We start from the raw sequence: 25906 nt of genomic DNA, 5'->3' as shown, positions 1-25906 counted from the left end.
TTTAAAGATACTAGGTAAAAGTTGGCCAGAAAAGAAGGAACTAAATTATTTTAAGAATAATTAAAAAATTAAAAACATGTCAAAATGTTTTACTTTGTCACCATTTTTACAGATGATCCATCTATGAATATTGGAATTTAGTGGAAAATTCATTTATGCTATTTGTGTTTTAAAATGTTCGTTTGAAAGGATGGCCATTTTAGTGCCTGGGAATTGAATCAGAGAGATAAAAAGATAATAAACATTTAAAAATTTTGGAGAAGTTAATTGAATTTGCAGTCTTAATAATGTCTTGTTCTACTACCCAGCAATGTAGCAACTGAAACAGCAATCCTTTTTGTGTTAGTCGGCATAGGATGTGATTGTGGTCCCTAGTGAGTAATCTGATTTGCAGATTACTTCCATATGGTTGCAATAATCCAGTTTCATTAAGGCTAAAAACAGTTGTTCCATCTTTATGGCTCAATTTCTGTCATGATGACAGTAGTGTGCAAGAAAACATTTTTTCAACACCTTTCATTATTTTTGGATGGTGGTATAAATTTTCAAGCTTAGTTATTCACGATTCATTTGATTTTATATCATCAGATGATATGTGTGCTTCAGGTTAAATAATTTGACACAAGGTGCTAATAGTATAATAGAAGTAAAATATTGAATTATATTAAGTTACATATGTATAATAATATATGTGTTATATACATATTAATTGGGATAAAAAATTATTGTTTGTTCTAAGTGATGAGATATTAAAACTTTTCTTTAAAACATTAATTCATTGATGCATTTTAAAACATCCTTTTTTATTTATTAAAGTGTAACAACTAAATTATAAATAATCATAAAATTATCTGCTACAACATAAAATTATAAAATAGTCATAAAATTATCTGCTACATCTACCTGTCAATGACTACTTTAGGTTCAACCACAACAATACATGAGCACACAACAGATGCAAACTCAAAGTGAACCCCTCCAAACTGAATTGCAGAAAACACAACTTCCGCAATAGAGTGGTTAATGCCTGAAACTCACTACTAGACTCTGTGGTTTCCTCCCCAAATCCCCAAAACTTTACCCTTAAACTGTCTCACCCCATTCCTAAGAGATCAGTAAGGGGCGTGCATAAACACAACAACATGTGTACTGTCCTTGTCCAAATATTCCCTTATATTTGTATCAATCTGATGTATTCAAATAATGTTATACTTATGTATATTATCAAATACATATTCAACTAAGTAAATAATTTTTTAAAAAACTAAAAGTCTTCTTTATTTCAATTTTACTATTAAAAAAAGGATGGTTTTCAGTTGAAGCATAAATCAAAACATAATTTGATTTTCTAACACAAACCTCTGAGTTGTTAATTCCCTGTTTAATGACTCATATAGGTTATTTTGGTATCTGCCAACAAGCTTACTCGGTACATAGAGCCATCTCAACTAACAGAAGATTTTGGAGGAAGTCTTACCTACGATCATATGGATTGGCTGAACAAAAGACTGGTTAGTTTCTTGGCAAATGTTTTTCTTTTTCAATATAATTGTCAAGAAATATAATCTAGTTGAATTATGAAGAAATATAATTTAGATGAACTGCGTTTGGTGCTCCCTGGAGGTTAAAAAAATCCACACACATTATTACCAAAGTTAGTTGACAATTCAGGATTTGGTGATGCTATCTTTGGTTGTCCCTTTGTTGTACAGATTTTTTTAAGATACAGCTGGGATTACAGATTTTTTAAAATTCTCCATTAGTTATATAGATTATAGCCAATATAATAGCTGTGAACATTTCCTGATAAAACTTCACATTTAGGGATAGTTAGTTTTTTGCCATGTACCAATCTAAATGTGAAACATAGTAAGCAAAATTAAATAAAAATACAGATAAGATACATGTATGAGAGCCAGTTTGGTATAGTAGTTAAGGCGTCAGGATACAAATCAGGACATTGTCAGTTCTAGTCTTGCCTTGGGCACAAAGCCAACTGGTTGACCTTGAGCTAGTTGTTCATCCTCACCCTGAGAAAGGAGGCAATGGCAAACCATTTTGGCGGGGGAAACTTGGCAGAACAATTGCAGGGATTTGTCCAGGTAATCTCTAAGAATTGGACATGATTGAACATGATTTAAAAATGAAATACATGTAGAGTTATTCAGTAACTGCAGTTGGCCAATGTGGTTGTAATTCATGCTGAATTACATGAAAATAAAGATTAAGATTCTTAAGGTAAATATTGGCTGGTAATAGTAGAATATTAATATTATCCTCTTTATTTGACTATTTTCTCTTAATTGGTTATTTCAACATACATAAAAATTCTCTGCTGAAAAAAATCTTGATACTGCCATTATGACTAGTATGTTTTACTTTCCATTCCATTGACATACATCAGTGCACACACATCCTTGATACTCATCATTACCCTTGAGAGAGAGAAAAACAGCATAATGATTAATGTTGAACGAAATTTCTTAGAATGGTTTTTCAACAGCAGTGCAGCAGCTATCAAAACACAGTGATTAGTCTTGCAACTTGGATTTTTAAAAGCTTGTGTCCAGCAACTGATTATAACGTAAAGTCCTGTTTAACTTGATGATATCCTGCATCTAGTTCTGCTTTAAATGCTTATGATGACTGAGCATTTAACCAAAGCATTGGGTGTCCTCAGGAAATTACAGAGGCCATCCTAAATTTCTGACCACAGTGGAACATTGAATTTCAAGCACAATTGTATGTTCTTGTGGTTGTGAGTCCAGGCACCATGTGACTGGAGTGACTTTTACAACTTATTTTACATCAGTTGTACAGCGAGTCATTACAGTCATGAAGCTAATTATGTGGTCTTTAAGTGAATACAGCATGTATAATGGCCATCCTTTTACTATTTTCTGCTGGAAAATAGCACACAAAAAAATCTCTCAAAGGATGCGACAACTTGCTGTAAATGTGAACTGGTTACCAAGCACCCATAGTGTGATCACATGACCCACAGGGAGAGGTGCAGTAGTTGTCACTTAGAGAAAGGGGCATAAGTAGATTTCACACATCATAACTTCAAATGATCATTAAGACAGTATGTCATTAAGTGAGGATTTCCTGAATCAGTAGGTGTAAAAATAACACATTTCTGTGATATTCCCTGTTTTCCCCAAAATAAAATATCACCTGATAATAAGCCCAATCAAGCTTTTGAGTGCCAAATAAGGCTAAGCGCTTATTTCAGGGTTAAAAAAAGAGAGACAGAGTCGTATTTTTGGGCAAACATGGTATTAATGCAAAAAATAAAGACAAGACACCATCTTTAGAATTTGTTCAGAATGGAATGGTAAGTGCACTATACTGCAACTTCAGACATTTTAAAATTCAGTCTCTGAAATGTTAACTCACTATTTTATATAGGCATTTGAGAAGTTTACAAAAGAGTCTACATCCTTACTTGATGAACTTGCATTAATCAACAGTGGAAATGATAAGGGAAACCAACAAGAGAAAGAGAGGTAATACTTTTCTTGCTGTTATTAATTGTTCCATAGGTACTTTCAGGAGAATCTTAATTATGAAAAATGTAGTGTTTCTAGCTATTGTTGTGGTATTTCTTTTTGCTTCTAGCTTGATCATAGAAATATTCTTGTAACTTTCTGTAGCTCCCTTACATTTCTGGTATAGTTAAACAAAACTATGACTGCATTTGTGATATATTGCAGTAAAATATATTTTATTTATTTATTATTTATTAATTAATTCAATTTCTATGCCGCCCTTCTCCTAAGACTCAGGGCGGCTTACAACAAAGATAATATAACATGTTAGAGATCTAAGTAAAATTACAATCTAAAAATCCCCATATATGTGGGGATATATGTGATATATTTTCAGAATGTATGATATATATTCTGAAAGGATATATGAACGTTCTATTTGTATTAATAATATATTTCTAAATTCTTAATGTCTGTTCACTTAGTTCCTTAAAAAATAACCAAAATAATTTTAAAAATGTTAGACATTCCTGAGATTTTGAAATTTTCCTTGAACATTGACAGATATGTATTGAAACATAACATGACTCAGTATTTACAATGGGAAAGAAAACGGAAATTTGCATAACTTTTATTGCTTTTAAGTCTTAAAAACTTTTGTTTTAATTCACAATAAATTATTTTTCTTTTTCAAGGTCTATAGATGTAAATTTTCTTCCATCTGTTGATCCCGAGACTGTTCTGCAGACAGGTATATCAGTGCAATATGGCATCATTTTTTAAAATTTTGAGTAGCACAAACATAAACTGAATCAGCCACATAATGAAATTTAATTAAATAATTTAAACAGTTACTGTATTTTTTGAAGTATAAGACACACTTCCCACTTCCCACACTTACACTGAATGTAGCCCACCCACCAAAAATGGGACGCATGGAGGCGGCAATTGGCTATGGCATTCCTTGTAGCCTGAAACAGCTGATTGTGCTAATCAGGCTGTGCTGAAGCTGAAACGGACTGTTTGCTATTTGCTACAAGGAGAAAAATTGCTGGGAGGCAGAGGCAGATTTTTTTTTTCTTCTGCTAATCCGGCTGTGCTGAAGTTAAAATGTACTGTTTGTGCAATGAGGCAAATTGCTAGGAGGCAGAGGAAGATTCTTTTTTGTTGTTGTTTTCCAAAAAGGTAGATGTTGTTAGTGTATTTGTTCTCTACCTTCTTGCTGCTATGCTCGGTTTGATTCTTCCATGTTCTTCACTTTTGAGAGAGTTACTGAAAGTTGCAGATAAGTGACGCCAATCACCACCAGTCCTTTATATTTATGTCAATTGAGACAGGTGATGTTCTTGGACTAAGTAATGAAAAAACATTTACTGAGATTCAGTCTGTTTCAGGTGGAGTTAATGTTTGTGTAGGTTTAGCCTGGCTAATTAAATGGTACTCTGCGTTGAATGTCATTATTTGAATGTACATATTCCAGTATATAGCAAGGGTTAGGAGAGGGAGGGGAAAGGGAGAGATATGATATTGCTATCCTCACTCCACAATCTAATATTATACTGTGGTTTTAACCCCAGAAAATTCACATAGAAACTGAAATTGGAAGCCTTTAAATTTCCAATTAAAGCTTAGCTCAGTTTTTGCCTGAGTCATTAGATCATTTATATACTTAAAATATATGTATATATGTATATATTCTATTAAGGTCATGAGCTCTTATCGGAATTGCAGCAACGCCGTTTTAATGGTTCAGATGGAGGAGTCTCCTGGTCTCCTATGGATGATGAACTGCTTGCTCAGCCCCAGGTTATGAAGTTATTAGATTCTCTAAGAGAACAATATACACGGTATCAGGAAGTATGCAGGCAAAGAAGCAAACGAACTCAGTTGGAAGAAATTCAACAGAAGGTAATGCAGGTAAGTGGCATACTCACTTGAATCTATTGTTTGTGTAATTAAAATGATTAGATGGAGAGTTAATATGTTTTTAATATACTGTATCAGCTGAAGGCACCTCAAAGCTGCTACACTTTTTCCTGGATAAATGCAGCTACCATTTGCAATGGACATGTGTTATACAGTATCTGGAAAAAGTATGCTTGATTTAAGGTATTCCTGACAAATACAAAGTGCATGCCCAAATCACTTTTGCCCTTTAAATTTGAATCACGCCATTGCATTACCATAAAATTTGTATATCTAGTGATTGGAATCCAAATTTGCCCTTTTAATGCAAGGCTTTTCCCACCAGAGTAATAATAAGATAAACTTGAAACAATTTGTGCATTGAAAGGTCATGAAAGATCAAGTGGTGCTCTGGAAATTGATATTAGTGAGTCAGTTTGGTAGAGTGGCTAAGGTGCTGGGCTAGAAAACTAGGAGACTTAAAAGAGTGGTTTGGGCAAAATAGGCAGAGATTATATGCATGTTCACTGCCTTGAGTTGACTAAAAAACTTAAAACAAAGGTGGGTTGATTGAGAAAAATGCAATCAAGTTAGTGAAGTGCCTTTATTAGTGCATTTAAATAGATTTGTTTACAGGTGCATCAATCTCAATTTGCATTATTCTAATTACAACTTGTCATTTCTTTGCTCTGTATTACTGAATTACATGGGAAATTAATTATACTTAGACCTGATAGCAAAGTCTTGCATTTTCCTCTCTTTTAGTTACTAATTGAGAAAACATCTGCTAAAAATTTTTGATGAGGGGAGAATGAAAGATAGACAGAAGACAGACAGACAGATAGATTAAATGATCAACAAAATACATTTACAAGCCCTTAGCCAATTTTATCGCATTATTTTAGTGATGAAAAAGCAAAAAAAAATCAGAAGTCAGGGAAATGAAAGCTGGCAGATACAGCTTTATTGTAATATAAAATACAGACAGTCCTTGGCTTACAACAGCAGTTTGGACCAGAATTGTCATTACTAAGCGATATGGCCATAAAACTCAGCATCATGTGACCATCTACTTCCCAGTTATCCTTTGCTTCTGGAAAGATGTCAAAAATCAAGTGGCTACGGGAATGCTGCGATGACACCCCCATTCATAACCCCCCCTTGTTTAATACCTTTATAACTTTGTCTCAAAGGTGCTTTTTCAAGAGGCAACTGGACTTTCTGGTTTTACCTTGATGTTTTGCTTCTTATCCAAGAAGTTTCTTCAGCTCTTGCCTTTGAAGGAAAAACCAGAAAGTCCAGTTGCCTCTTGAAAAAGCACCTTAAGGACAACCATGACCTGAGAATCTCCATAGGCACTTCATAATTTTGGTTAGAAATGGATGCAGCTGTATCCACGCAGGTGAACGGTGACTGCGTTTGTCCCTCATTTAACACCATAGTTATCACATTCCATTCCATAGTCCAATGTAGTGAATAGACTATAAGATGGTATTGACACATTTTTAGTCACTTTCTATTAACAGGGATTTAGTTAGCAGATTAAATTGACTACAAAGCATGATTTCTGAAGCTGGCTTGTTGAATAGTGATCCTCATATTCAGTTTCCAATACTGTATAAATAACATGAACTAACTAAAAGTGGGTGCAAAAGCTTCCAAGATCTTCATATGTTAATATTCATATGTCATTCATAAGTGATCTATGTGCACCCAAATTCAATTTAATGGACTGTCCTTCAAATGGATTCTGTGAGTTGACTTAGTATTATATGATAATACTCATCCATATTTACTTTGATGTGAGTAATGGAGAAATTGACGTTTTACAGGTTAGGTAGGAAGAATACCTGGGATAATGGGATAATGCTTGGCACTATCAGAGTCATATAAGCACTGTATATTATCTTAGACTATAAAACCCTTGGAAGTATTAAAAGGGCTAGGAAGGTTTATCTCCCATAAGCATTGAAGAGGCCAAGAAGGAAGTGTCTGAAAGCATCATTTTCCATTTTCTAGCCTTAAATAGTTATGACCTTCTTTGGCTACTATCTCACAATAGATGAGTTTGACTGAAAGGATCTTTATTATCCATGTACAGTTCACTTTGTCAGCCCTTCTGAATTTTCAATATTTCTGCATAAGTATGCCCTGAAATGTGATCATCACTCCAAACATATCCTAAAATTAGATAACAAAGAGAATCCAATTAAACCAAGGAGTCAAAAATATTTAAGTACCACTGCAGCGTAAGTAAGGTATGTTCCTAGATTACTACGCAGTTTTTGACAAATGCTGTTCCAATGCCACTTTGTTATAGTTTATAAAGTAATACAGTAGTACCTCTACTTGAGAACTTAATTCATTCTGTGACCAGGTTCTTAAGTAGAAACGTTCTTAAGTAGAAGCAATTTTTCCCATAGAAATCAATGTAAAAGCAAATAATGTGTGCAAACCCATTAGAAAAGAAATAAAAGCTTGGAATTTGGGTGGGAGGAGGAGGAAGAAGAGGAGGAGGAGGCAGTCGCTGCTGAAGGAAGAATGTGAGGTGAGGGGAACCAAAAACTTTAAGGCTTAAAAAAAAGAGAGGGACTCTGAGGCGGCGAGGAGGAGCACGTGCCTCCTATACACCCAGCGTGAGGCTGCCTCTCATACACTGCGCCAGAGAGAGAAACCCAAGGGGAATGGTAGGCCAGGCCTTCGTGCCGTTCTCAAATTTCCTGGGAAATTTTTCCGGGCTCGGGTTCTTAGATAGAAAATGGTTCACAAGTAGAGGCAAAAAAATCTTGAACACCTGGTTCTTATCTAGAAAAGTAGAAGCGTTCTTAAGTAGAAGTACCACTGTATATGCTAAGGATTTTTTTTGAAGGGGGGATTTATATAACATAATTCCACAAATTAGAAGAAAAGGCTAGAAACAAAAAGACATTTCATTTTACCTGACAATATAAGTAAGTATAAGTTGAAAATGAGAAGCATGCCTCCTTTCCTTATGCTGTTTCTGATATGAGACTACAATGCTATTAAGATTCACAAAGAAAACGTATGTTTAAAAAATGGGATCAGGCTGTTTAATCCCTTGATTTTGTACCTAAAGGGTTTCCCAAGCCTGACCTCTCCAATCCTTATTTTTCTTCTGGAAATAAGGTTGCTATTTATGTATATACTGTGCGCCGTATTAGGAAAAGTTGCTTTAAATAATAGAAAGCCTTTAAAACCTACCTGATCTGTATTGGTTTTGAATTATACGTGATGACAAACATGCTGCTTTTTGGTTTAAATAGGTAGTGAACTGGCTGGAAGGGCCAGGTTCAGAACAGCTTAGAACCCAGTGGGGAATCGGTGATTCAATTAGGGCTTCACAAGCTTTGCAACAGAAACATGAAGAGATTGAAAGTCAACACAGCGTGAGTTTTCATTTTCCCAAGGAAGCTACTGTGTAATGATTCTTATATGTCATTTATTGTATGCAATATTTCTAGTGGCCTTCTTTTCTAGTGACAGTGATTTATATATTGGCAAACAGGGCACCTTTTCTTCTAGAACAAGCTACTGATCATATAAATGATTAGTTCTAGTATGCTATAGTTGGGAAAAGGGATGGCTGTGCCTCTGAGACTGAAAAGCCAAAATAAATCATTGCTTACCAAGGACCCTCTAATCTCTTGGACTCTACGGGCGGGGGAAGTTTCATTTATTCCTGCTGGTTTTGGGCAAAAAAATAAATGTTCTTCCCAGTGAATTATTCGTAACTAGTACCCCATTCTTTCCAGCTGACCTGGGAACAGGAAGTTTCCTTCTATTCAATATAATTGAGCTGTTTGTTTCAACTATTTGAATGGGAGTGACGAGCCAATTCTGCTCACCTATTTGCCCTTCCCCTAACAGCAACGTATAATCTATAATCAACCAGTGATCATTGTGCTAAAATAGCAGAAATAAGGATAGCTTTATATAGCTTCAAGGATTTTCTGGATGAAGTTATAAGCCAGTAGGGAGGAAATGGTTGTCTCTGTCCATTCCTCTATAGCAGGAGTATAAAACTCATGTCATGTGACGTATTGGGACTTTCCCCCTCTTTGCTAAACCAGGCGTGGGCGTGGCCAGCGCGTGATGCATCTGGCCTACGGGCCAGGAGATTGACAGCCCTGCTCTATAGTATCTGTCTCTCTACCTGCCACCTTCTCTAGTCCCCTCTGCCTCTGTTCCTATTCCTCAATGCTTTTGTCCCACTCTTCGTTATATGTCCCAATGTTTCTATTTGGCCACCTGTCTTTCCTTGCCCCTCTTTCCCTGCACATTTGCATTTATACTAGCATCTACCTTCTTGTCAAGTATTGCAGGTGCTTTGCATTACTTCAGAGGGTCTCCTGTGTTTTTAAGAACTGAAATACACTTCCAATGTATCCGCTAGAGGATTGGGAGTGGGGGCGGGCAAGTAAAGAAAGCTTAGGAAATTTTTAAATAAATCTAGGATAAGGAAAAGGAGTGGTATAAGGGAAGAATTGTATTATTAAGGGAGCAAAGAGATGAACAGCCAAATGCATTTTGCGTAGTGTTAAATAAATGCAAATAAGTGTAGTTGTTTTTTAAAAAACAGATTTGGGCAAATTGAAGGACAGGATATTACAGTTGGGGAAAATGAAAGAGTTCTTTATGTGAATAAGATAAAGAACAATTTGAAGAAACCCATTGAGAAAAAATGTTCTTGAAAATTGCTTCCAGCTTCTGAAATTAACTAAATAATAGAATCATTTTATGGATGCTGAAAACAAAAAGAAAGGTGGATGTAATGTTGAGTTTCAGCAGATTTGCATACCATTAGGCTTTTTAACATAACATTGTTAAATAGAGATATGCATAATGTTGCTCAATATTTCAGTAAGCTGAATAGCAGTTGTACCTGTGTTTTTAAAAAAACAATATGGGAAAATTGTCAATAATGAAGATAAGACCTTGATGACTGATTTTGCAGGAGTGGTTTGCAGTGTACGTGGAACTGAATCAACAGATTGCAGCTTTACTGAATGCTGGGGATGAAGAAGACCTTGTAGAACTAAAAGCATTGCAACAGCAGTTGAGCGATGTTTGTTATCGGCAGGCCAGCCAGTTGGAGTTTAGGCAGAATCTGCTGCAAGCAGCCCTTGACTTTCATGGTGTTGCTCAAGATGTAAGTAAAATATGCACTTTATCACTGTACGTTTTGCTTCATGAAAATGCCATTTGCAGAAAGTCAATAGATAAGCCGGTTATATTTAGGAATAATTTTACTCAAATACAGTAGTTCCAATGAGTATGGAAAAAGTCTTAAAATAAATGAGAACAAGGAAGTATTAGAGCTCATTTGGAAGTCTGTTGTTAATTAATAGAGGCAGTTAAAAAAAAGTGTCCATTTCTCTATATTATGTACACATTAACTAGACAGGAGTTCCCTTTCCATGTTTGTTATAATTCTTTCACCAAGAAGCTAGACAAGCAAAGCTTGTCATCTGGAGTAGATGAACCAATTACATTAATCTCTGCTATAATAATATTGCTTGGATTTTTGTAGACATGAACTCTGGGGCAAGCCAGTGACATAAACTCAGTAACTATTGGTCCTTTCGTTTGGATTCTTTTCAGCATATGGTTCTTGAGAAAATTGCAGAGTATGTGAAGAAATTAAGAGTTACCACCTGCTTTTGGAAAATCGATTTGGAGGGGCTCTGATCCTTCTTGGCAGGCAGTGTTTAAGAGGCCATTTTGGGGGGTGAATTTTGACAATTTAGTTACTGGTGACTCACAATCCTACTCTATATGCAAATGAAATCACTGAAGAAAAAAAAATCCATAAAGGGCATTGAAATGCCATCAGTGTAGACTTGACTGTTTGAAACAAGTTAAATATTTTAAGTTTTCTGAATATTATTTAGATTCTGCCTGGGCACTTTGAGTTGGATGAAGTAGGAGCAGCTGGAAACTAGAGATTTTCTTTGCAGCTGCTTGTACAGACACCGTTGCTAAGCTCTATTGTTCAGACCATCTTCTTTGACCAGCCCTGTGTTTCCTAGCTCTGTCTCTTTTATAATTGAGCTAGTCACAGTTCTGTCTGACATTCACGCAACAAATCTCTTTAAGGAGGAAGACTTAAAACCATAAAAATAACTTGCTGACTTTGGGGTTGGCTCTTTTCAGTTGTCTCAGCAACTAGATGGATTACTCGGGATGCTGTGTGTTGATGTAGCCCCAGCTGATGGAGCGTCAATTCAGCAAACTTTAAAGCTACTTGAAGAGAAATTAAAAAGCGTTGGTAAGGAAAAACAAGATTAAATGGCCAAATATGCTACAGGGAATGTCTTAATTTGCAGAATAAGTATTGGATTAAATTGCACACTTTTCCATATAAGCCTAACAAGCACATTGAACGGAAAACTGGAACAGACTGCGGGTATAGATTCTCTTCACTTGGCTGGCTCATAAAGGGGGCTTTAAAAATATCTCATTGTGGAATGATATTCAGTAATATGCATTGACTGCATATTCATGTTTTGTGAATAGGAATTAGAAATCTGTGCCTTTAAGGTTCCAGCTCTGATGGAAATCAAAACATGCAGGCTTCCAAAACCTACCCTGTTTCCCACAAAATAAGACATCCCCTGATAATAAGCCCAATCCTGCTTTTGAGTGCATGGCAATGAGGTTAAGTGCTTATTTCAGGGTCTTATTTTTGGGGAAACATGATATGCATGACTGACAAGAGCAAGTGACACTTCATTGGCTTAACTACTGTGTTTTCCCAAAAATAAGAGCCTGTCTTATATTTTTTTTTAATCCTGAAAAAAAAACAGCTGGCCTTATCAGCATGCATTCAAAAGCCCAATTGGGCTTATTATTAGGGGAAACAGGATACCCAGTTTAACTGAAGGATCATCTGTTATGCAACTAAGAGATCAAGATGTCGTATAACTCGCAGTCATATGAAATAGATTTGAGCTAATGATCTCCCAACAGCATTAGTCTCCAAGTGAGCCTCTGAACTTTGTATTTAAAAGAATTTCATTTTAAGCCACATCTGCGGTTTTAAAAATTGTTACTGAAAGGGTGTTGGGCAGAATAAACAACAAACTGATTAAGGTCAAACCGAATAAATGGGAAGACAATCTTTTATTTAACGTAAATATATGGGGAGGGACCATATTAAAGGCAAAATTGCATTAGTGTAAATCAGGACATTGGTCATTTCTTTGGCTGGTAGGATCTCTCCTAGATCTTGGTCACCAATATAGGTCTTGGCCAACAATCTCAGACTAGCTATTTCTTTTTATTTGATTGTACCAAAAAATGAATTTGGATTTTCAGCAGGAGCAGTACCACACTTACAGCAAACACTATCAAGTCTAACATAAATCAATTTGTGTTCTAAAAAAACAGGCTGTATGTGTCTGTACTGCTGAAGTATTAACCACCCTTCTTAACACTTGATACATACTTAACTGTCAACACTTGAAGGATGGGCTTACCATTTTAGAATTCAGTCGGTTAAGTGGGAACGTGACAATGAGACAGCAGCATCTAACTTGCAAAGGGGACAGAAACAGAATTGGGCACTCAGGATTTAAGACAGTGATGGTGAACCTATGGCATGCATGCCATAGGTGGCACTCAGAGCATAACTGAGGGCACACAAGGCATTGCCCTACGTCAGCTCCAGAGCACATGCACGTGCTGGCCAGCTGATTTTCGGCCTTCTTTTCGCTCTTCCCAGGCTTCAGGAAAGCCTCTTGGAGCCTCCAGACCATGAAAAATGGCCCAATGGGCCAACCGCAAGTTCACTTGTGTGAGTCACCCCCAGCCTCCTTTTCACTGTCACAGGCTTTCAGGAACTTCTTTGGCTTTGGATAGTTGCAGCCCGGCCTCCTACTGCTCAGCCCACTTCTTCTGCAGCCAGCAAGGGTTTTCTGAAGGCCTCTGCAGCCGATAACAGAGCTCCAGATCGATCCGGAGCTCTGTTATCAGTTAGAAAGGCCTTCAGGAAAGGCTCTGCAGCTGCAGGAGAAAAGGGCCGAGATGTGCGAAGTCTGGTTGCAATTATCTGAAGGGCAGCTCCGCTTCCGTTTCGTTTCCGAACTTCCATTTGGCCTGGTGGGCCATTTTTCGCAGTTCTCAGCCTTCAGCAGGCTTTCCTGAACCCTGAAGAGAGTGAAAAGCAGCCCAATGGACCTACTGGAAATCTGAGGATTCAGTATGTGCGGGGGAGGAGGGTTGTGCGCATACGCAGGCCATTGCATTAGAGGTGTGGGCACATGCACATGTACACACCCTTTTGGCACCCGAGCCGAAAAAGGTGGACATCACTGATTTAAGAGAATAGTTCATCTTGCATTGTATATAAAATAAAATTTTGTTCATTATCCCTGTAGACTTGGGCCTCCAAGGTTTACGTGAAAAAGGCCAAGGTCTTCTAGATCAGATATCTAACCAAGCTTCATGGGCTTACGGAAAAGACGTAACAACTGAAAACAAAGAGAATGTTGATCACGTCCAAGGAGTAATGGAAGATATGCAGCTCAGGAAGCAGAGGTATTCATGGTGATGTTGGACTAAGAATTTCTCTTTCCTAATGACTTCACTTTAAAATCACTGTTAACATCTTTTTAAATGCCACCTTATTTTTCAAACAAATAAAATATGAAAAATAATCAAAAGGCAAACTTAAATGTGCATAGGTTTGTACCCTGAATATATATTTTTGTTCTGAAATGTATGAACCCAACATTTGTAAATAAGATGTTTGTTTAAACTTGACATTAAACAAAATCAGTTCATTATAAAAACTGCTTTTATGTTTCCAGTGTTTTCCTATACAGTTTCATAAATTCAGATATGTTTGTTACTTTCAGTATTGTGCAGCACTTTTACTTCTCTTAATAATGTTAAAGCAAGTTATAATTTATAAGTTCTGTAGTTTCTTTAAATAGTGCAGAAAAACTGCTTTTAAGATTAATTGGTAACTAATGGCTTTGGTATCATTTGGAAATGTTTAATGTTCCATTACATATTGTTCCATTTTGATGTGGAATTATGTATGAGTTTACATTTGCTACAGAAATTATTTTAATTTTCCTGATAATTTAGCAGCTGCTGCAATATTTATTTAAAGAAAATACTAAATCCTTCTGATATACAACATTTTTAAGGAATGTTAGCAAAGTGTATTGAACAGGGCACTTAAAAATAAAAACACAGCTTTGAACTCAGATACAGCTTTAAAAACTATAAACATGATAACAACAAAGAAGAACCCAGATCATAGAATAATAGAGTTGGAAGGGACCATAGAGGCCTTCTAGTCCAGCCCCCTGTTTTAGCTGTACTAGTGATGGCAAACCAATGGCACGGGTGCCACATGTGGCACACAGAGCCATATCTGCTAGCACACGAGCCATTGTCCTAGCTCAGCTCCAGTGTGAATGTGTGTGTTGTTCAGCTGTTTTTGGCTTACCTGGAGGCTCTGGGAGGACATTTTTGGCTTCTATGGAGTCTCCGGGGGGATGGGGGAGAGCATTTTTACTCCGGAGCCTCGGGAGGGTGAAAAATGGGCATACCGGGCCACCAGAAGTTGGGAAATAGGCTGTTTTAGGCCTCCAGAGGGCCTGCCCGGGGCGGGGGAGGCCATTTTCGCCATCCCTGGGCACTGAATTATGGGTGTGGACACACACGCATGCGCGATAGCATATGCACATGTGCTTTTGGCACATGAGAAAAAAACGTTTGCCAAAACTGGTCTATACCATTTTGTCCAGTCTCTTTTTGAAAGGCTGTAGTGATGAAGTAGCCACAACTTCTGAAGGCAAGCTATTCCATTGGTCAATTGCTGTCACCATTAGGAAATTTCTCTTTAGTTGGGTTTGATGTTAGGTTATCATTTTTGTATGATTTTTAAAAAAATCTCCCATTATATGGGTTGCTACTTTCTTGGCAGTGGAGACACAATGAGCTGATATTCATTGGGAGTCAGCTACTCTCTAAGAAAGGCCTGTAAAAGTGGCTTTTCCATGCCCTTTTTTCTGCCAAGGCTTGGAATATACTTACTGTATTTTTCGCTCTATAAGACGCACCTGCTGATAAGACGCACCTAGATTTTAGAGGAGGAAAATAGAAAAAAAATATTTTGAGCCAAAAAGTGGGCTAAAATATTTATTACAATAACAGAATAACTTAACAGCTGGGAAGCGGGTTCGGGGGGGTGCTGGGAAGCCCCCCAGGCCGGCTGCGATCTTTTAAAACAGCCGCGCCACTTCCCAGCTGACTCCTGAAGCCAAAAGCCAAAGGCGAACTTCCGCGCTTCAGGAGTCAGCTGAGAAGCGGCGCGGCTATTTTAAAAGATCGCAGCCGGCCTGGGGGGCTTTCCAGCACCCCCCCCCGAACCGCCAACTCGGAACCACGTTCAGATGATTCCCCCCCCTGTCCCCGTCCCTGCGCCCCCTCTGCTCCAGCGCCTCCCCCCCCCCCCTGCCTGCATCTTCGCTCTATAAGACGGGGCTGATTTTTCATCCTACTTTGGGAGGAAAAAAACTGCGTCTTATGGAGCGAAAAATACGGTACTTTGAAGGAATGTCATCCCTTCATAGGACACTCCTAATGCACTGGGCTCATCTTCCAGTAGGCTGGAATCCACAAAGGGTTTCATCTCAGTTCTTACCTGTCCTAGACTGTACTTGGATGTGACGTAAGGTACCAACTTTGAGGGAAATTGCTTGTAGGTAAAACAAATGAGCAGAAGAGGTCATGGGCAACCATTAGATAAGATAAGAGAAAGACAGACAGACAAACATGAAGCAGCCATGCATGAGCACATATGAAGTTGGCCATGAGCAACTAGTTAAACAGCTGTGGTATAAATGGCTGCTTTCATTATTCATAGCGAAGTGCTTGTTATGCATTTGGGTAGAATACCTCTTTCAGAGGATAATGCACAGTTCTACCCTTTTCTTATTCTCTAATTTATCTTGCTGGAATGGTTTCTTAACATCTGAACTTATTTTACTGTTTAAAGTGCTGTTTTGTTATGATTCTGCCTTTTTTGAACTACTGTAGCTTAGTTTTGAGAACATTTGCTTGAGAGCCTGGAATAAAATCTTCCAATCCCACCGTTATTTTCTAAGGAAAGAGAGTATGGACCCAAGCTTGTTCATACAATGTTAAGGCATAATTTGCACTGAATGTAATTGTAGCAGCAATTTAGCATTATATGACCATAATGCTGTTCAATAAAGTCACTGGTATAAAATATAAGGATAGAACTTCCATGGATAGACCATAGGTAGCTTCAAAGGTGTATATGGTAGCTGAACTTTCCACTGGGCTTAACAACATTGGTATTCAAGATTAATTAAAGTAGTAAGATTTATCAGATTTGGAGCACTGTATTCTTAAAGTGTTATTCTTACTCTTGTAAAATGTTATGTTTAGACATTTCCCCAAATTTCATTGCTACATTCAAAAATAAGAATTGCTTGTGTATAATTTTTTTTAATAACCAGAGTTGACTTTTCTGATAGTTTTATGTTCTGTCCTTATACAGATGTGAGGACATGGTAGATGTGCGACGATTGAAGATGCTTCAGATGGTTCAGCTATTTAAGTGTGAAGAGGATGCTGCTCAGGTGAGACTGATGTTTAGGCAGCTGTTGCCTAAAAGAAAGCTGTCAGAAAAATTAAGTGAACTTTGGGAACTGATAAAACGTTGGGTGGTTTGGGGTAGCTGTATTTTTTATACAAATTTGACAAGCGTATTCTGTCTCCCCTTTTATTTTATAATCTCATTCTGCTCTTTTCTGTAGGCAATAGAATGGTTAAATGAATTATTAGATGCACTGCTGAAGACTCATACTCGTTTGGGAGATGATGCCCAAGAAACCAAAATTTTGTTGGAAAAACATAGGAAATTTGTGGATGTAGCTCAGGTATGTTTGCGTTTCTTGTAGCAAGTTAGTTTGCTGTTAAGGTTTGCTATCTGTATTTAAAATGGTCATTTTGGTTATTTGCTGAGTACTGTACTGTTCTGTCTGGGTGCCCCCAGACTTCAACACCAACTGGAAAAAGCAGCCAGACACGCTGGTAAAAGCAAAGGCACTTTATAGTTTGAAAAATAAACACAGAGAAAAAACCTGTTCTTCCCAACAGGCAGGATATGAGGCTTCACAGCAGAGTCATGATGGCCAGACAATACAGCAGACTTCTTGCTGGCACACACACCACTGTAGAGAATAAGCCCCCACGCCTTTTTCCCCAAGGTTTCAGCCTTCAAGGCCACAAGCCAGAATCAGCAGCGCCAAAGATCACAGCCAGGTCCCAGGACTCCCAAAGATAATACTCCACAAGACAGGAAGGGTGGGTCTGCCTTTTCAGCCTTTCTGGGGAGAACCACACCCAAACCCAGCTGTTGCCTATTTAGGGCTGGAAATACCTGGCTAATTGTCCCCTTCTTTGTGCTGCTCTTCTCTGCCTGAGATCGATTATGGCTTGTGCATTTTCATCTAAGGACTCCAGGCTGCTTGCTGGGGAGAGCTCCACCCCGGGGGACTCCGGCTGTTCTCCCTCTCCCTCGGCCTGATATTCCTCCTCCCCGTCTGCCTGGGCCTCCTCCTCCTGTTCCTCATCCTCCCCCTCTGAGCATGGAGCCGGCAGAGGTTCAGCCGTTCCCCGAGGAGCCTCAGACGGAATCACAACACTGTACTATATTAATTAAAATTATTGCTGTCAATCATGGTTAGATGTGATAAGATTATTGGCCAACTGAAATTTTAATTTAAGATTAATTTATTATTTCTTTTATTATTTATTAAATTTATTGCTTTCTCCCCCATCTTACCACAGGGTAATTGAGTTGCTTACGATGTTAAAAAAGATAAACCTATACAAAACCCATATATAATACAAATAAAATACTATAAAATGCAATTCTCAACCTTAACTAAAAGTGATTTCTCTGACAAGTTGGCAAGAATTTAACATTTTTAGTATTTAGATTAATAGGCAAGCATCATTTGACAGGGATTACTAGGCAGAAGAAAAAAGACATGTTAATGCTGTGGTAATGAGGCTTGATATTCAGGTGAAATGAGGATGGTGTGGCAGATGAGTAGAGGATGATTCACGAACAGACCACATCCTTCTAGAATTTCCATAGTTGCCGAATAAAATAAAATGTGACTCAGTACTCTTGCAGTCTCTTAACTGAGAGCAATCCAGCTAGGGAATTCCAGCTTCCTTTTGTTGCTGTATCCTTCTTCCCTATTTGTAGATTCCTCAAAATAAAATATAGGCCCCAAAAAAGCTGTAGTGTCTTATGATTCACGTGTTACTGTGTTGCACTTAAATCTGTCCCAACACTGAAAATATCCACCATAATGTCTATTTTTCTAGAGTACCTATGATTATGGACGACAATTACTACAGGCTACTGTGGTTTTGTGTCAGTCTCTGAGATGCACTTCTAGATCGTCAGGAGAAACACTTCCAAAGCTGAATCGCGTATGGAAACAATTCACAATCACTTCAGAAGAAAGAGTGACAAGGCTAGAGATGGCTGTTGCTTTCCACTCAAATGCAGAAAAGGTGAGTTTCTGCGGTTGATTCCAGTAACTTTGATGTAATATTTTAAAGTATGCTTTTTTGGTGTTCATTTCTATTTAATACAATTTAATTATGTTTATATGGAATGTTAAAATTCACAGTGTGATTAGAATCACACTTAATTTTTTAAAAAATTAATATAAAGAGCGAGCAACGTGTTCAAAAGCCATATAGACAGTATGTTGTCTGGCTACAATTCTTTTGAGTAATGTTCATCATAGTAATAATAATAGTATTCTCTAATAGTAATCTCATAACACTGTTTTTCACTCAATATTAATTCATAATAATTTTTCATACTAATCAAAATTAATCAAAATCAATAAGTTAGAGTAATCAACCTTAATAATAAAATTATTCTTTTTCTTGTAATTGTAGAAGTTCTAACTTCTGTTTCTCTTATTTAACTATCAATAAAACATCTCATATCTCAAAATATTCAGTATCTTTTCTATAAGTTCAAATGTTAGTTGATTCATTTCTGCACATTCTAAACTTTTTATTTCTGTTTCTTTTCTGTGTATTATCACAATCAGATAGATCTATCTATCTATCTTTCTAGTCTGTCTGTGTGTCTGTCTGTCTATCTATCTATCTCTATCTATTGGATTTGCTGCCCCTCTGTGAGGACTCGGCAGCTTACAATATATTAATTATTAATATGCATTCCTTTTACTGTATTTGTTTGGTATGTTGCTTATCAGAAATATTTCCAGTTTAAAATCTGTATGTTACTTTATCATTTTTTCTAGTCAGGTGTGTATTTTAGTCTGTTATTTTTTTGCTTCTAGACATGTCCATCACATGTGGTAATACAAGTCCGGGGTTTGGTTCCACTTCCAACACTTGGCAGACATATTCTTAAACATTCTAGCTAATCTTGCTGGGAAGAAGTGCCAACTATAAAACATTGTGTATACAATTTATATGCAGAGGACAGTGTCAGTTTATAGTTTCTGTCCCACAACTTTTGCCATTTGTCCAATTTGGACAAATACACATTTTTTCATTGCGGAACTATTGGTGGTCTCAAAGAGAGAGCAATGGATTTCAGAAGAACCTGCATTTAACATCAGTATGATTAAAATCAGCATTTAGCAATAGCACTTAGACTTATATATTGCTTCACGGATATACAGCTCTCTCTAAGCAGTTTTTCAGAGTCAGCGTATTGCCTCCAACAATCTGGGTCCTCATTTTATCGACCTCAGAAGGATGGAAGGCTGAGTCAACCTTGAGCCTGTCAGGATAGCTGATTGATTAAGTTGAACCCGCCTGCTTAATTGGAATATTCATCCTTAATACATATGGTCCTCTTTTAACAGTGGTAGTTGGGACCATTGTCGCGAAGTAACAGTCATAAAGCATTGGTCCCACAATGGCTTAGGACGGCAGTTGGAGCAGTCTCGTTGTTTTCATTGAATGGACCCCTGCAGTCACAGTGTCCTGTCGTCACGTGAACGACCTTGGAAATCTGCTCAAATTGTGGTCAAAGGGCCACAAGGGAACTGCAACTGTAAGGACCTATTATAAGTCCCTCTACTTCAGTGCCATTTTAACTTTGATTAGGTTAGCCTATTGAGATAATAGATAATAATACTAAATCATTGCTAGTCTCTTGATTGATTATATTGCTGCAAGGTTGGTGTGGCCTCTTAGCAACTACATTCATAGATTTTCTATAGGATGATCTATCCTAAACATAATCTTATAGGTTTCAACACTGCATTCACTGCTGTTGTAATTGAAGTCAATCCACCTTGCTCCTATTTTTCCTTTCGGTTTTTTCCTAGCAATACACACTAGACCAGTGATGGCGAACTTTTTTCTGGCTCGAGTCCCAAAAGGGTGCATGCACACACCCATAATACAATGCCCTTCCCCCGTGCATGTGCCCAACCCCCCTGTGCTGCCCCATGCGCATGCGCATAGGCCTCACTGAAGCCTCTGAAATTCTGGTAGACCCGTTGGGCCATTTTCACCACCTACAGGCTTCAGGAAAGCCTCCTGAAGCCTGGGTACAGCATAAAACAACCAAACCAGAAGTTTGGGAAACGCACTTCCAGGTGGCCTGTTGGCGCATTTTTTGCCGTTCCCAGGCTTCAGTAAGCTTTCCTGAAGCCTGGGGAGAACGAAAATGGCTGAAAAGAAGGTCGAAAATCAGTTGGCGCTCTGGAGCTGTTACAGGGCAACGCCTCGTGTACCTCCATATGGCTCCGTGTGTTACATGTGCCATAGATTTGTGATCACTGCACTAGACTGCATTGTCCAGTTACTGCTCTCACAACTGAAAGTTTTCTCCCATTTTTCCTTTACAATAAGGAAATGGGTTTCACATATGAAGTAGATTTTGCATTCTTTGTTGGAGCCAGTGCAATTCCACTATGTATGGCATGCACAGACTGCATGAGCAATTCTGTACAGTTCCCTTAAAGTAGCTGTATTTTGACTTCATGTATTAATTAATTTTTAAAAACCTATGACTCCGCCCGCGGACAGCACTATGAGGAATACCTCATAGGCACAATTTGGCAGTGTGCTAAAACTTTTCCAGGACATCAGCTGAGTCAGTAGTCCATCTGTTGTGTCTAAGAATACAGAAAACATTATAAGAATGCATAAGACGTATTGTTTCTTTTTATTGCAACTTACAGTTTGACCATGTCCATCCCCCGCCCCCCCAAATGTTATTTTATTACAGGCTTTGCAAGAATGCCCAGATGAGTCTGCATTTATATATGATCAGGAACAATTTGATGAGATTGAAGCTGTTGGAAAATCCCTTCTGGATAGATTAACAGTTCCAGTGCTTTATCCTGATGGGTATGTAGTAAGTTTCAAGTTTCAAGTTTAATCAGATTTGTATGCCGCCCCTCTCCGCCTTGCATGGCTCACTATACAATGTAAAATATTTCATTACGCATAGTAATAAGATTTTAAAAGATAATGGCAACAGAATAGACCAAATTAAAATTGAGTAGCAGCAGATCCAATTCCACATTGGTTTGCACTTGGCCAGAACAGGTGATTGGAGGAGAGAGGGGCGGTGAAGGGATGGATGAAGTCCTTTGGAAGGTCTGTGGTGTTCTATATTCAGGAATTCCAGAGGTATCTGTAAGGGGGGGGAGTAAATGGGAAGGTAAATGATGAAAGCCATCGTATGCCATCACAAGGCAAATGCACCCCCTCCTTTGTTTATGCCTATATTGCATGCCTGTGTAATGAGAGTGAAATTGTGACAAAGGCTTCCTCTTTATAGATGCTTCAGAATAGTTCCTGGTGCATTCCTAAGGGAGTGCAAGTAACCAGAATAGTTCTTGACTTTCCGTGCTTTCCATGAATGGAATAAAGCCACCCAAACTTTGCCTAATCCTAACTGCTAAATTAATTCTTGGTTTAGGATTACACTTTTAAGTCAGACATCAAATATTGAAGGTACTGGAGAATATTAAAACTAAGAAATACAATTTAATAAATTTTGAAATTTTAATAGTGTTACTACATACCATGTTTCCCCCAAAATAAGACCTTGTCTTATATTTTTTTACCCTTGAAATATGGCCTTGGCCTTATTATTAGGGGGAGGGAGGGAGAGTATTATTTTCGGGGTGGCTGTGAGATGCGCATCTTACCTAAGTCTGGCTGCTCCATGGTGTCTCTCAGCCAGTCTGGCCAGGGAAACACTTTGCAAGTACAGAACAACTTCTTGCTGCAAGTTGTTAATTGCTCACCCTCGCAAGATGTTTTCCTGTACTTTGCAAGGTGTTTCGCTGCACAGACTGGCTGAGAGATGCTACAGAGCTGCCAGACTCAGGTAAGATGCGTATTTTGTGGCGGGGTGCAATTTAGGGGTGGCAAGTCAGGTGAGGGATGGGGAGGGCTGGACCATGAGACAAGCATCTTACCAGAATCTGGCAGCTTTCGTGTCTCTCCATGTCACACTGGCAGGTCAAACTGGCAGATGATGGGCGGAGCTCACCCCACCCCCACGCTGCAGCAGCTCCAGATCCTTGATTCTTGCCTTGCCTCCTCCTCGCAGGCAGGAATGCGTTTCAAGACGGTACCAAAGGCAGAGCCCAGAGGAGCTGAACCAGTCCTGCAGGGTGTGTACAACACTGCGGCAGAGGGAGTTAGTAAAACTCACCCAACAATATTACTAAAGTCCAGGTCTTGTGTCGGTGCCTGCGTGCACCTGTCTCTCTCTCTTCCGGCCGGGAGCCACTCTTTTTGCGGCGGGCACTCTTCTGGCCAGGAGAGAGACCGAGAGAACAAACAAGAGGCGGGTGCGTGCAGGCATCGACACAAGACCTAGACTTTAGTAATTGTTAGCCCTCTCACCTTCATCCCCTGGGATACGTCCCCCTGCATCTCTGTCTTGGCGGGTGACTCGGCGAGCTTCATAGCAGAACCCTCCCGCCGTCTCAGCTCTTTCCTGCTTCCGATCGCTGCTCTGCTGGGCATGAGTTAAATCGCGGATATGGACACCAAACATATCCCCCTGCTGGGTGAATTGCTGCTGTCGCATTACCTTCTTTCTGAGGAAAGAATAGGGGGGGGGGGGGGTTGGAACAAATGGGACCCCTACATGCTGGGGGCGGCCACTGAGTGAGGGAACGGATGTCTCTGTTGACCCAAAGCAGGCTCAGCCAGAAAGTAGCTGGGGCTTATTCTTTTTTGTTGTTGTTGTTGGGGGGGGGGGGGGGCTGAAAAGCCCTGTTGGGCTTAATCAGAACATGTTGTATTTTTGGGGAAGCACGATGTTATTTATGTTATGTCGTTAAAATATGCAAGATAAGTTAAAACATTACAATATGAAACATGCAAGATAACATTGAAATTCAATAAAAATATGATATATTGTTTATTTGCAATGAGGGTAAACACTGATAAGATAAAGTCAAACAAATCATATTACTTTCAATTACAACAAATGTAAAAAGAAGCAGTCTGTATTCTTTAATACACTTGATACAGTCTGGTATCAAATTATTTCAGACATATATATCTCTAAGCCTAGGAAACTATTCTGAAATTTCAAGTATTCTATTCTTCTATATTATCCTGAAATTACTGAAAATTATTTCTGGTAGATTAACAGTTTTTGTGATAGGATAGTATAATAACATATATTATCCTGAAAGCTGCAAATTGAAAAAAATAAATTGGTGAACATAGCAAAAAACTCTTTATTACTTTCTTACATGTAAGGGATTGGGTTTGGGGGTTTTTTTGCTTGCTTTTTCTTAGAACTGAGCAGTTCTTCGGGAGCCCGAGTGACATGGCTTCTTCAGCCGAACACATCAGAGAGAAGATAAAGTTGGTTTGTCTAAGGAAACAACAACTGACACAACCAGATGCCTGTACCACAGAGACCTAATAGCCTCTCTCTGCCAATTCATAAGATGCCTATTTGTAACTCCGCATGACATCTGCATTCTATGCCTGCCATGAAAATGCATTTCACAGCTATTATTAAATATAAAAACCCTTTATCCTCCTTGAAGCAAATCTTATTCTACATCTTAACCATGTATTTTTACGAAGCCATAATTTAACATGCTATGAACCCCCAGATTTCAACTATAATGGAAAGGAACAGAAGACGTTGCACTCAATACTTGCTTTGAAGCTTTATCCCAACTTATCAGGTGCTGCTTTCTCTGAGCAACTGATGCAAGTTTTAAAATGGTGCTAATAAGTGCAAGTTCCACAAAAATAATTCTGTTTATTCTCCAGATGATGTAGTACTTTAGCCTGTAGGTGAATTATCTGTTGTATAGACCTATAATTTTGATTTGTAATTTTTTTAATGGTCCTTTTTATTGTGCGGATACGTGCCACCAAATCCTTGAAATTCTTTATATTGGATTTCCCCCTACCCCCCCCCCCCAAATTTGTATGGATAATGTATTAAGAAATGTTTTGTGCTTAATAAAATCCACCTTTTAAAAATCCAGTAACTTTTATGGAAGCTACTTGATTGCAGGAAATTGTAAAAGAGAGTACAAGTCCATTTTGGATCTTGAGTGAAAGATTCTTAATAATTCAAAGTAGAAGGAATATACATCATCATGTAAGCAAGGAAGAAAAAAATGAAATGAAAGCAGCTGTTGGGAGTTAACGGCAAATTAAGTTCATTTTTCCTGTTGACTTATTTGTATATGGGGAAGGAAAAAGACTTACATTTTACAAGAATAAATTCTATGACGAGAGTGATTTCAAGATGCAAATTGAAGATGTAAGAGAAAGGTTTCTCTTTTTTACTCTTTTTTCCCTACAAGTATTGATATTGGACATATATGTTCCACTAGTTACATCTTTATGACTGAAAAAATTCAAGGAACAGGGGATGATGCCATTTCCAGACCTGATAAATGCTAGGTATTGTAATAAAATGATCAAATATAGGGCATAAATTATGTATTCATTCCTCCAATCTGCAAAAGCCAAATAAAAACCTTTATATATTTATGAACAATGAGCATGCGTTTATTTTTTTAAAGCATGTTATGAAATTGCAGGGTATCTTTAGAAGGCCTGTTTGGGATATGTAATAATGACCATATTGCTGACCAAAGTGCTGATCCCAATTGTGGTGGCAAGTCAAGGACAACAGGTAAACCAAAAGGAAACCAGGATGGCTTTTCACTTAAAAGTACTTCATTCATCAGGCTGTACATTTTATTTTTCAAGAAGCCATTTAACTTCCTTACCTAAATAGCAAGGAGTTTTATTACATTTAGTAATACCTGATTTTACAATGGTTTTTTTTGCTGTGATCATTAAGCAAACCATGTGGTTTAATTGTCACACACCCTACTTTTGATCAAATGGCCATGGAGATGTTGTAAAGTCAAATCACCTTTCATTACTATTGTAACTTGTACCTGCTC

The 25906-nt window shown here is 38.1% G+C and overlaps 1 protein-coding gene across 5 annotated transcripts in view; it reads left to right on the top strand.

Annotated features, from left to right (window-relative positions):
* SESTD1 (SEC14 and spectrin domain containing 1) overlaps positions 1-25491 on the top strand; it is a 55213-nt gene extending 29722 nt beyond the window's left edge. For 3 of the 5 annotated variants that reach the window (XM_070731851.1, XM_070731852.1, XM_070731855.1), the window contains 13 exons: positions 1398-1511; positions 3412-3509; positions 4187-4242; positions 5197-5408; positions 8681-8803; positions 10372-10566; positions 11571-11685; positions 13796-13955; positions 16960-17041; positions 17219-17341; positions 18804-18995; positions 21715-21836; positions 24261-25491. In XM_070731851.1, the coding sequence (XP_070587952.1) occupies positions 1398-1511; positions 3412-3509; positions 4187-4242; positions 5197-5408; positions 8681-8803; positions 10372-10566; positions 11571-11685; positions 13796-13955; positions 16960-17041; positions 17219-17341; positions 18804-18995; positions 21715-21836; positions 24261-24390 (1722 nt within the window). In that variant the 3' untranslated portion in view covers positions 24391-25491. Of the gene's footprint in view, positions 1-1397; positions 1512-3411; positions 3510-4186; positions 4243-5196; positions 5409-8680; positions 8804-10371; positions 10567-11570; positions 11686-13795; positions 13956-16959; positions 17042-17218; positions 17342-18803; positions 18996-21714; positions 21837-23052; positions 23117-24260 lie in introns of all 5 variants that reach the window. The other 2 variants (XM_070731854.1, XM_070731853.1) reach the window with 2 other exon arrangements.
* Positions 25492-25906: the final 415 nt, after the last annotated feature.

The sequence above is a fragment of the Erythrolamprus reginae genome, chromosome 1 (assembly GCF_031021105.1).
Source record: "Erythrolamprus reginae isolate rEryReg1 chromosome 1, rEryReg1.hap1, whole genome shotgun sequence".
NCBI classification, from domain to species: Eukaryota; Metazoa; Chordata; class Lepidosauria; order Squamata; family Dipsadidae; genus Erythrolamprus; species Erythrolamprus reginae.
This window is presented reverse-complemented; position numbering and strand designations above follow the sequence as displayed.